The sequence below is a fragment of the Haematobia irritans genome, chromosome 5, assembly GCF_050003625.1.
Source record: "Haematobia irritans isolate KBUSLIRL chromosome 5, ASM5000362v1, whole genome shotgun sequence".
Lineage (NCBI taxonomy): Eukaryota > Metazoa > Arthropoda > Insecta > Diptera > Muscidae > Haematobia > Haematobia irritans.
The window spans coordinates 1,750,540-1,762,141 of NC_134401.1; the positions used below are offsets into that span (position 1 = coordinate 1,750,540).

General features: G+C 35.2%; 2 protein-coding genes across 2 annotated transcripts in view; both read left to right on the forward strand.

Annotated features, from left to right (window-relative positions):
* LOC142237917 (uncharacterized) overlaps window positions 1-8,221 on the forward strand; it is a 222,785-nt gene extending 214,564 nt beyond the window's left edge. The window contains exon 9 of the mRNA XM_075309374.1: window positions 4,567-8,221. Coding sequence (XP_075165489.1) covers window positions 4,567-6,142 — 1,576 coding nt within the window. The 3' untranslated portion in view covers window positions 6,143-8,221. The remainder of the gene's footprint in view (window positions 1-4,566) is intronic.
* A 2,125-nt stretch (window positions 8,222-10,346) lies between these two features.
* LOC142237827 (putative gustatory receptor 58a) lies at window positions 10,347-11,602 on the forward strand. Its single transcript, XM_075309258.1, has 2 exons — window positions 10,347-11,387; window positions 11,450-11,602. Exons 1-2 carry the CDS (start codon window positions 10,347-10,349, stop codon window positions 11,600-11,602), a joined length of 1,194 nt encoding a protein of 397 aa, XP_075165373.1.

Sequence of the window (11,602 nt, forward strand, 5' to 3'; positions counted from 1 at the left end):
TATTTGATATATATTTTTTTCAAATTTAATAACAACAGGCGTTGCTAATGGTGATAGTTATGGGGTGACATTTTTGAAAACAAAAAGACAGTTGTGTCTGAAAGTTAAGCATTTTATGAATGATATTTAAAAGGGTTTCTTGAAACTGTCGCAACATATAAAGATTGTTTGGTTATGTTCACCACTTGTGTTGATGTGCGACCAAACATACGTGCATGTAACCAAGTATATCACGTTAATATTCTCGTAACAAACACATTATTTTTAAACACAAACATATACAAATATTTTTTATTCGTGTTACAGAACTGGTTCATGATTTAATGCGATATATAATTAGATATGCAACTATATATAGTATATATAATTAGATATGATGTCATATATGAAGATATACAATTAGATCTTACCAGATATGACTTATATAAATAGATATAACAACATATATAATTAGATCTTGAATCAGATCTAATCATATATAACACTATACATAACATATCTCCGTAGATCTATTTATATCTACAACCATATCTGAGCAGATATAATTATATATACTTTGATATTATTAGACATGATTAGATCTCTCAATTTTTACACGGGTAATCACAAAATTGGATACAATTACATTTGGGTTTCACTAATAAAATATGACAAAATATTTTATTATATGACTCCTAGGAGCAGTATCTCGTTTGCCCTAAGATCTGCACCATAATATTCTTGTTTAGGCATATCTACATTCGTTTGTACACCTTGTGAAATGAGAAATTTTATACAGCCCATTCACTCTATTCTATGCGAGTTGTAACACCCGCATACCTTACGTTGCAAAATGAGGGTAGTATGGTAATTTTGAAAGGATACAACCTTTGGGAATGGCTCGTACAAAAACTATGAATGTTTATCGGAAACTAATTTCTTTGGTTTAATTACATCAATTTTTTCAGAGTTAAATAACTTTTTGCCAGTAAAAAAACTGATGGACCTCCAATGTCAGCTAGAGCTATGGCTGAAAAGTAATGTTGCAACAAATTTTGGCATAAATGTATGCTCTGACAGTCTACCTGCAATAAAATCCTTTGACTCTGTGTTTCTTAGCGCCCATAGACTGTCGCAAATCTCTCAACGAGATGGCTGATCAGTACAATATTCAGCTAATATGGGTGCCTGGCCACAGGAACACATCAGGGAACTGTGATGCGGAGGAGTTAGCAAGGCGAAGAGCTACCTTATATGTACCAGGGGAACCAGAATGTGCTCATACTGCGTGAGAAGGCTGTTATGATGGCCAAGCAAATATGGCACCATTTAAACTAATTACTACTGCACGATCTTCCATGATGCGTAGAAAAATGGATCAATTAACTACCTCTAGTATGAGTGTACTGCATTTTGTGTAAGGTGTAAGCGAATTTTAGAGGCATATATACTGACGGACATGAACATTTTTTACTTAAGCAGTCTACTAATGTTTTTTGAACAATCAGCTTGATTCAACAGATGGAAATAATTGGGTGGGTCCTGTAGTAAAAACTAGAAGTGTTTCTGTATAAGAGATATTTGTAGTAAATAGTATCTAAGGGAGCTTGAAATAAATCGGACTGCCACTTTAACCTAACCTAACGTAGACTCAGTAGGTGATTCCGTTACAATCAGTCCCCACAGTTTGCAAAAATCGCTTCAGATTTAAATAGGACTCCCATATATAACATATCGACAAATTTACAAAATACTTCCAAATTATCATCATATCCTAATCGATGGTCAGCGAACGAACATACTGCAATCTTACGAGTTGAGAATGAAGCCCTTAGTCCCTCAGATGATTTTCGATGTCAGTATGTATAACATAAGGCCTAGAACCAACATTTCTGGTTCAAAAGATTTTGTCTTTCCTTTAATGACTTTGGTATTGATTCCGAACCAAAGAAGCACGTTTCACGTTTTTTAATGCTGTAGTGCCAATATTTACATTTCAAATTAAAATTCTAATTCAAGTATAAATCATGTTTCAAGTACACTGCGTCTTTAAAATAAAATCTTTAAAGATGTCTCCCATTTTTTTAATGAGTTTTATCTTTATTGCCAAGATACAAAAAAGATGGACTTTAAGGACGATTTGTATAATACTTAGTAGTAGGTCATATTCATTATTTGACCTCATTTCAAGGGAATTTCCTTTTACCCATTTTAAAGTCCAATTGCTTAATTCTAAGAACAAAATGCCTTTGAAGATAAGTTTGTAGCATTTTAATCAAGTAAAACATCGTTGTAGCGGAGAAATGCATCTTCTATGCTACGCAAACAACGTATTCGTAATTTAAGGACTGGAAATATTTTCATTTACGACAATATTCTTCAGTGTATTAATCCTGGAACATAGTGATGTAAAGCTCAATTAGGTTGGTGATATCTTTTAATGTAATGTAATATGGGTTTGGGTAAAAATTAAAACATCTCGCCATTTATATCTTTAAATAATACTAAAAAACCGTTGTACCAGAAAAAAACCCAAATACCAAACACTGCTCTGTTTTTGGATATATCTACGACTACTACTCAAAATTCTCACACTTTATTCACCGAACTTTTCCGCCTTTGATACACCCACCTCGCTGCTGAATGGCTCCTTGTCAACATGTAATGCCATACAATCTACTCGCCTTTTTTAAGACAGACAAGAAAATCAAGCTAATAAAATGGTTTTCATGCCTAACGCCTACGAATATACAAAGTGAAGATACCAAACCAATCGAAAAGGTAGTTTGCGGAAACGACAGCGGAAAACTAGAGACCTAGAAACATGCAAGACGTAGACGAAGATGAAGAGAAGCAACATTTCGAAATTATGCTGTTATAGCACAATTTCATTTCAGTTCTATTTGGCCCCAGCTTTGTCCAACAAAAAAAATATGAAATTGTATAAAAATTGGAAAAAAGGAAAATATTGTATTTACGACAGAACGTGCATTACGTTCCATTACATTGTGTTCAATGTGTCGCAGCACGTTCACGAGGGCATATTTACACATACACACGAACATGTTAACCAAAGATGGCATAAAAGACTTGTACCATGCCAAAATGCCTTGCGGCATGTCCTTATAATCCACATGTATGAATGAAGGAATAATACACACATTCACACATACACACAGACACAGAAATTATGCCCACGTTCATCTACGGCTCTTCTAAAACCACAAAGAAACGAACATACAAACCCCTCCCCCCAATGCAAAAACATTGTGAAAATTTTGGGCAGACACACTTATGAGAGCTGGTGTTCTGGACCGGTTTACTAACGACTCAGTTATCATCAGTAAAACCTGTACCAGATCCATATCCCATTGAAGGGCTTAGTGCATTAAACCAACTTTGGTCTACACTTGAAGTTTTCCCTCCAATCTTCGTGTACAAAAATGTTGACTGTCCTTTCTCAGTTGGCGGCGGGATTTTGTACTGGCTTCAAGAGTTCGGAATTTCTATTACGTTGCTTGTTCTGGGTTAGTATAAACCGCTGAATGCAATGATCACCTTAGCCTTATGTTTACGTTGGTTGGTGGGATGGCCTTATCTTCCAGTTGTGTGTTTGTCCTGAAGTGGTTTGATTATTGCAAACCAACTTTGTTGGCATTTTCAGGTATTCGTGCCTCTTTGCTATTGGGTGGTATGGGCGCAAAAGGCCTTTAGAGGAGATTTACCCTAAGCTCAAAAACATGACGATGTGAGGAAAGCTTAAGAGTTATACAACTTTTAGAAAATTCTATTTTCCAAAAGTTTGTTTTTATAGGTCTGCCTATTCGTGTTGTTTTCAGAGTTGCAATTGTGTGAGATGCATACCTGTCGCTGATCAGAGTTGGGTCTTTTGAGGGGAATGCACTTCACAAAATTGAATGCACATTTCCTTTTACGCTGTGAGTTGTTTGAATTAGGGGGGAATTATACGTCATTATTAGATAAAATTCTTTAAATGAAGTTTATTAAATTCATATAAACCCTATTAAATTAATATTTTATTTACAGTACTCACGTCATCGTCGTTACTACGTCTCTGATTCGAAAGTAATACGTGCAATATTTTCCCTTCATGTCATTTTAGGCTTTTTCCTGGTCATGTTTTTCAGTTTGTTTCAGCTTTGGTTGAGTTGAGTGTTAAATAAGCAAAGTACTGGATTATTATTTTTTCACAACAGTTTTGTGTTTTTCTGCCTGAGCAGAAATCTGAGAGTTAACCTGGAAATATGAATAAAGGTGTTTTAGAGCTAGAATTATGTTGGCATGTTGCCAATTCCATATACGGAAACTCCTTTGGCATATGTGATGGCGATGTAATGCCTTGGCTATCTATCTGCCGTTACTTGTGAATGGGTGTCTTTGTGTCCTTATAATATTTTTGAGGTTTTTGGGGTTAGGAAATCAGATTAAAATGTAACAACCCCACAAATTCAAGCTAAAGCTGAATGTCAACAAAAACAAGCCCAGTGGTCAACAACATAATAAAGTTCTTAGAATGTCTTCTTGCTTTAAAAACTAATTGTGACATTTTCTTTTCTTCCTTTACAGTTTCCGCATTAACCGCATAGAATCCCCAATTTTGAAATATGATGGAGATTGCGGTGAATCATTGACCATCTATGATTCAGATCGTGCCGATCCAGCTCGCATTATAAAAACTTTCTGCGACACCTTCTCCAGGCCCATGGAAAAGGTAGACTTTGTTAGCACCAGCCCATCACTATTCGTTCAGTTTGAATCGAAGACAGGCTCGTATAGCGGATCATCTCTCTACTATTGGGCCCATTATGATTTCTTCAATAACACCCGTTTTGGAGATCCTGTGCCGAATACTCTTTGCGATGAGGTTATGTATGCCTGGAAACATCCTGGAGGAAAACTTCGATCACCCATGAATTCGCTTATCTTCAAACGTACTGGTGGATCCGATGTTAGATGTCAATACAAGTTTGTAACCGATCGTCGTTTATATGCCCGTGCTGTGATCGAGGTCAGTTCGGTCATGTTCAAGGAATTACCCTACAACAACAATGCCTGTACTCGTTGCCATGAAGAAAGAGTGGATAAGTTGGTCATTTGGGAGGAGAGAGAGAAATTCCAAAATAATTTGGCCTGTTTTTGTGACAATATACCCAGGCCAGTGCGGGTAATATCGTCCGCAGATCAAATGAATTTGGAAATGATAGTCCAAGGTCAGCATGCCATTACGTCGTACTTCAAAAACCCCAATCCATTATTTGAGGCATCCTATGAGTTTGCCCATGGCCCATTGTGTGGTCCCATTACACTGGGTCCCTCACCAGATGGTGAACTTGTATATCCTCATAAAAAGGCTTTGGCCTTGGTCACTGGGCCCATGGCTCCACAGCCGGAACATCATTATAGGCGAGAGAAATGCATTTGGGAATTGAAAGTGGCCTCCCAAAGAGATCTTTGGTTAAATTTGGAAAAGGCTCGCTTTGGAGATCGCACATGTGACAGTGCCAAAATCGAGGTGTATCTGGCCGGAAGGTTGGAACCTCGTTTTATCATATGTCCCGAAAATGTGTCGCTGGCTCGAGATCTGCCCATACTATCCACTGCCGATTTGGGGGCATTGGGATCCGATCAAGAACCTTTGCCGGTTCTTATTCAATACACCGGTGACGGACAGCCTGGCAAAAATATATTCCGTCTGGTGTGGACTGAACTATTCCATTTGCCCCGAAATCCGGACGGTAGTTTGGCTGCTTCTCTGCTGCAGGACAATGATTGCAGCTTCAAATGTCCCGGCAATTCAAACATCTGCTTGCCGCGTCATCTGGTATGCGATGGCATACAAAACTGCCCGAATGTTACAGCAACATCCGATCACTTTGAAATGGGTTTGACTCAACATTTGCAATGGAACTTGGAACAATTGGATCTGTGGCATCAGCATAAGGATCAAGAGCATTTAAGTAAAAAAATTCTACACGATGAGTCACCGCTATTGTGTGGCATTAAAGAGTACAGGCGAAGTATGACACCAGGAGAAATTGCCTTCTTTGTGTCAATATCAGCGGCCATAGTGGTCTTAATTCTGCTGATATTACGACTCATGTGTAGAGGGTCCAAGCACAAGGATTTATCAAGTAATTACTAATGAAAATGGAACGAGTATAGCTAATGCTCTTCTTGAACTAAAGAACTTTTATGCGTATTTTACACTCACCACACGTACACTAACACAGAGACACATATACATATGGATGTGTTGAAATTTTCTAAAGATATTAAAAAACAAAACTGGGGCGCATAACACATTAAGAGTGAATAAAGATTTGCCATAGTGATTTGGATTTTTATGAGTATGCCCCACAAGAAATTCTCTCTATAACATGCAGAGAAGGAATATGGTCACTTCAAACAAGGGTACAATGTTAATTTTGGACGGAGAAACATGTAATATGTTTGACGAAGCCATGTTATATTCTTGGAAATTATCTATCTGATTTTGGTAAGCATGTTTATGTTTGGCGAGAAAACAATATTATTGTGACTAAAATGTTCCATTTTTCTCTTCCAAAAATAACATTATGCTCTTGCGACATTTGTGGGATGACCATATTCCTTCTCTGCGTGAACACACACATTCACACAATTTCAAAATCACACAATAGAGGTTATTTAGTGAATATTATGAATTGAATTGATACAAGAAAATAGTAAAGAAATTTTTCTCTTTCTCTCTCAAACACACACACACATATATATATAAAATCTCAACAAATGAACTATTAAATATAAAGGAGGAATAATCCTTTTTATAATAGGAAAATATTTGTTTTTTAACTTTTCAGTTTTTATAACAAACGAAAACTGCCTTTATTTACCGCCCCAAGAAATTAATTAAAATTATGAAAAGCGAAAAGAAAAAATATTTATAATTTAGTCATTATATGAAATCAATAATATAAACAATTTTACACAGAAAACCACACCCAAGGAAACAAAGAGTATAACTTTTAAAAAGTTGAACCAAAGGACATCAAAATTGAGTTTTAATTATCTCTACAAAAGAACGTTTTATGCCTCCACACAAAAATGTCTGTCACTACCCAAAAGAACCTGAAAAGCAAAACCATTGGAGCCCTATTACTTCATGGCAATAAATGCAACCCAATTCTCTTTTTACCTCTATGCTAAGAGTTCATCTTTTTATGGCCCACTCCCACAATTGTGCCATATTTTATGAGACACTGTTTTAGAGCTCTAATACTCATATATTATGACAAAAAGTTTTATGACTGCTAACAATTTTTGGTAATTGATGGTAACTGTTATTGAACCCATAACGATCTGCATGTCACACGGTTCCTATACAAACCCTTTAACAATGATTTATGACATTTTTCAAAAACCAGTGTCCACTCCCACAAGACGAGCTCCATTCCTAGTTGATCCATTTTAATTCTAAAAATACAAGCACAGACATTGAGGCTACAAAAAAACAAGCAGGAAACAAACAAACAAAAAAGAAACTCCTCAAAATCCAATAATAAATGAAATGAATACAATAGATGATGACAACATACAAATAAATTGAAAAATAAATAAATAAAATTATAAAATTAAACAAAAATGGAAAAAGAATTCTAAAAAAATTACATATTTTTTGCACAAATGTCGTGGAAAGAAAACAGAAACAGAGAATAAATATTTTATGAAGTTAATTTTTAAGAAATTATAGAGGAAGCAAATACAGAGAAGAAAAGGATGAAGACGACAACACTGCAGCAATAGCAGCAGTAGAAGCAATTGTGTAAATTGGAATCTTTCGTCAGGCAAATAAACCCGAAACTCCCCAAAAATGTTGATGTAAAAAATATATACACGAAAAAAAAACTGAAGAAGGAAAATGTCCTCTAATGAAAAAAAAACAGACACACAAACACACACACCAGATCTTCAATTTAGAGAAGACGCCGATTATAATTGTACACGTAGTTTTAATGCAAATGACCTTAGCTATGTAAGATGACGATTATTATTATTATTATGGAAATTCTGATGAAGATAATGACGATGCTGATGATTATGATTATTACTATAATTATCATAGTAATTATTTGTAAATGTAAGATTGTACGCATTTAGACGCAACCAAAAAAAGGTGGAAAATATTCCCTGAGAACAAAAAAAAATAATTGAATTAATAATAAAAGACAAGAATATACCTGAACATCTGCGACATACAGGAGTTTTATTGTCGAATGGTTTGATGGTTAATAAGAGCATTTAACTTTTACGTAAACAAGAAGGACTATTAAGGTAAGAAAGCTATGTATTAAACATCTGCACTAGTATGCTTGAAAACAATTTCAAATGGCTTCAACTTTTATAGAGCATCAAGAAGCAGCATGGGTTGGAAATAAAAAAAAAATAAAAAAATAAAACTCAAAATGTAATACCATATTGCATAGAATTTATTGGTACCAACAACAATAGAAGAAGGAATATGGCAAATTGGACGATGTTATACCAAATGTTACAATTGGGCCTTCATTATATACAATTTCGTTCATTTTTAGTTTGCAAATTTCTTCATGATAAATTCACAAATGATTTTAAATTTTATATTATTAATTATAAATAGTTTATTATATTGTATAGCCTCCACCACATAGTGGTGAAATTGTAAGTCGATCTAGCGATTTTCGTCCGTCCGTCTGAACGATACAAGATGTTGACTTCAAACTTTGTGCAAGTAGTTGTTATTAATGTAGGTCATAGGAAGCCACCGTGGTGCAATGCTTCGACCGAACACCAAGAAGTTTTTCAGCGGTGGATTATCCCACCTCAGTAATGCTGGTGAAATTTCTGAGGGTTTCAAAGCTTATCTAAGTGGTTTCATTGCAATGTGGAACGCCGTTCGGACTCGGCTATAAAAAGGAGGTCCCTTGTCATTGAGCTTAACATGGAATCGGGCAGCACTCAGTGATAAAGAGAGAAGTTCGCCAATATGGTATCACAATGGACTGAATAGTCTAAAGCCGATTTCGATTGGGAAAAAGGTGCAACATTCTCGAAATTGAATGGAAAATATGAAGGACACTGCCATAGATTTTGGATCCTGTATCCCGCACAATATTATGAATTAACAATAACTTTGGAATGACACTATCATTGGGGGGAAAATGCAATGAGGGAAAAAGTAGGGTAACACCAAGGCAACATATTTTTTGCGAATCGAAAATGCCATAAGTGAGCCCGATACATCGGGATGTCATCTAACCTAACCTAATGTAGGTCATATGGTATTGCAAATGGACCACTTTTTGCTATAGGCTTCATATAAACCGACTCCCAGATTAGACTTTTGAAGGCTCTTGGAAGAGCAAATTTCATCCGATCCAGTTGAAATTTCGTACGTGATGTCAGAATACGCCCTCCACGAATCATGTAAAAATTTGTCCATATCGGTCCATATTATATATAGCCCTCATATAAACTGATCCTCAGATTTGACCTCCGGCCCCTCTTAGAGGAGTAAATCTCATCCGATATGGTAGATGTCATTATACTTTTTCTAACAACCGTCTCAAAAATGGTCGATGTCGGCCCATAAAGATTATGATCTTCCCTTAACCCTTTCACTACCGTAATAAACCTAATGTTAAAAACTTTAATTTCTCTTCTGTTTTTACTAGTACTAACAGCATGTGAAACAAAAATTGTTATTTTGAGATCCTACCTCAATTACTTAATTATTTTTTTCTGTGCATATAAACAAATCCCCAGATTTGTCTTCCGGGGCCTCTTGGAGGAGTAAATATCATCTGAAACGATTGAAATTTCGTTTGTGATGTAAAAATATACCCTATAACAACTATGCAAAAACTGGTCGATATCTGCCATAATGATATATATCCCCTATATCAACCGACCCCGAAGATTTAACTTCGAAAGTCTCTGTCTCTTTCTATGTAATTTTCTAATACAAATTTCTTCTTACTCTAAGTGTTAGAAAATTACATTGAAAACTCGAGTTTTTTATAATTTACCAAGGGTGCGTATGAATATTGTAACTCTCTAAGATATACATCATACGCTCCATGGTACCCAAACATCTCAACCACAATAAACTGGACTAGAGAAACGTCATTCGCATTAGGTATTTAAATATTAATTACTTTTGTGTTTATGCGGTCATTGTAATTGACAGCCTTATTAAAGAAATTAATTAATTTAGCTTAACGTTAAAAATGCTTAATGCCAAGTGAACATCTCACAAGGACAGTGAATTTTATACCAAAAAACGACATCTAACCATAATATGCAAATAGATCGGATAGAAATACAATATAATGTTTTCTAAATACATTGAACAGTTGGAAAAATTAACTTGGAAAATAACCTACTATTATGCCTTAGCTTTGGGTCTAACACCAGCTCCAGTTAATTTGAAAACCTGCCGATTTTATTATTCTTCCACATATCTGTGCTACAGTGTTTTGATACAAGTCATATTCCTATTGATATCACCCATAAGTACACCGCTTTTCGCCAGTGCAAAAGATCGTGCAGATATGTACATGCTGGAAAATTCTATATTGGCCTGGACGTATTATTTTGGTAAAGCCACACGAATTCTTACAAATCTAGTTTTGAGTGTGGATATATGGCAAAATCGAAAAGATGTTCAGAATTTATACGAAAATTATTGGAAATTTTACGAGAAATACGAACAATTTTATCAACTATACAATTTGCAAACGGAAATGCTGCCAGAACTTAGAGTTATTCGTTTGCTTACTATTTGCAAATTCTGTTCCTCTCACATAAATGCCTTTGTTATCTCAGCCACTTACATACAAATGAATCGTCAAACAAGCCTTAAATACTATCTCATAGAGTTTACTAACTTTATGCAAAGTTTTTATCTGCTACAATTTGGTATGGAATTTTTTGTGATACTATCAAGAGTGCATTTACATTTCGTCTACATTAATAAGTCCCTAGAGGGCATAGGTTCTTGGAAATTACCTTTTCAATCTATAGTGCAGCGTTGTCACCGTTTGTGGAGAATGCATTTTGAGTGTTACCATTTGTCACGGCGTATTCTCAAACTATCGCAAAAAATTACTTTGGTCCTATTGATTAAAATCTTCTCAACTAACATCAATATGCTCTATCATGCAGTTCAATTTGCCAATGGTGGTGTAAAATCGAATGGAAAGTCAAATTTATGGGGAATTTTATCTATAGTTAGTTTCTATTTCGATACTATTTTGACAATGTTGAGCATAGACAATTTGTTGACCTCCAGCAATGAGACATCAAAAGTTCTGCATATCTATATGGATGTAGAAATAGGAGAGGAAAATGTCCAAAGCTTTTTCCAAATGGTAGGTATATTTTTTGAGTTGTTTAGCAAATTATGCCATTCACATTCACTCGTCTCTTACAGGTGTCACAATTCCATCAATATTTGGCATGTCATCATTTAACTTTCTATATATTTGGTTTGTTTTCCCTCAACAAAACTACCTGTCTCAAATATTTTCTTTCAGTTGTAGTACACCTTACATTGTTGGTTCAATTCGATTTAAAATCAAAGTGA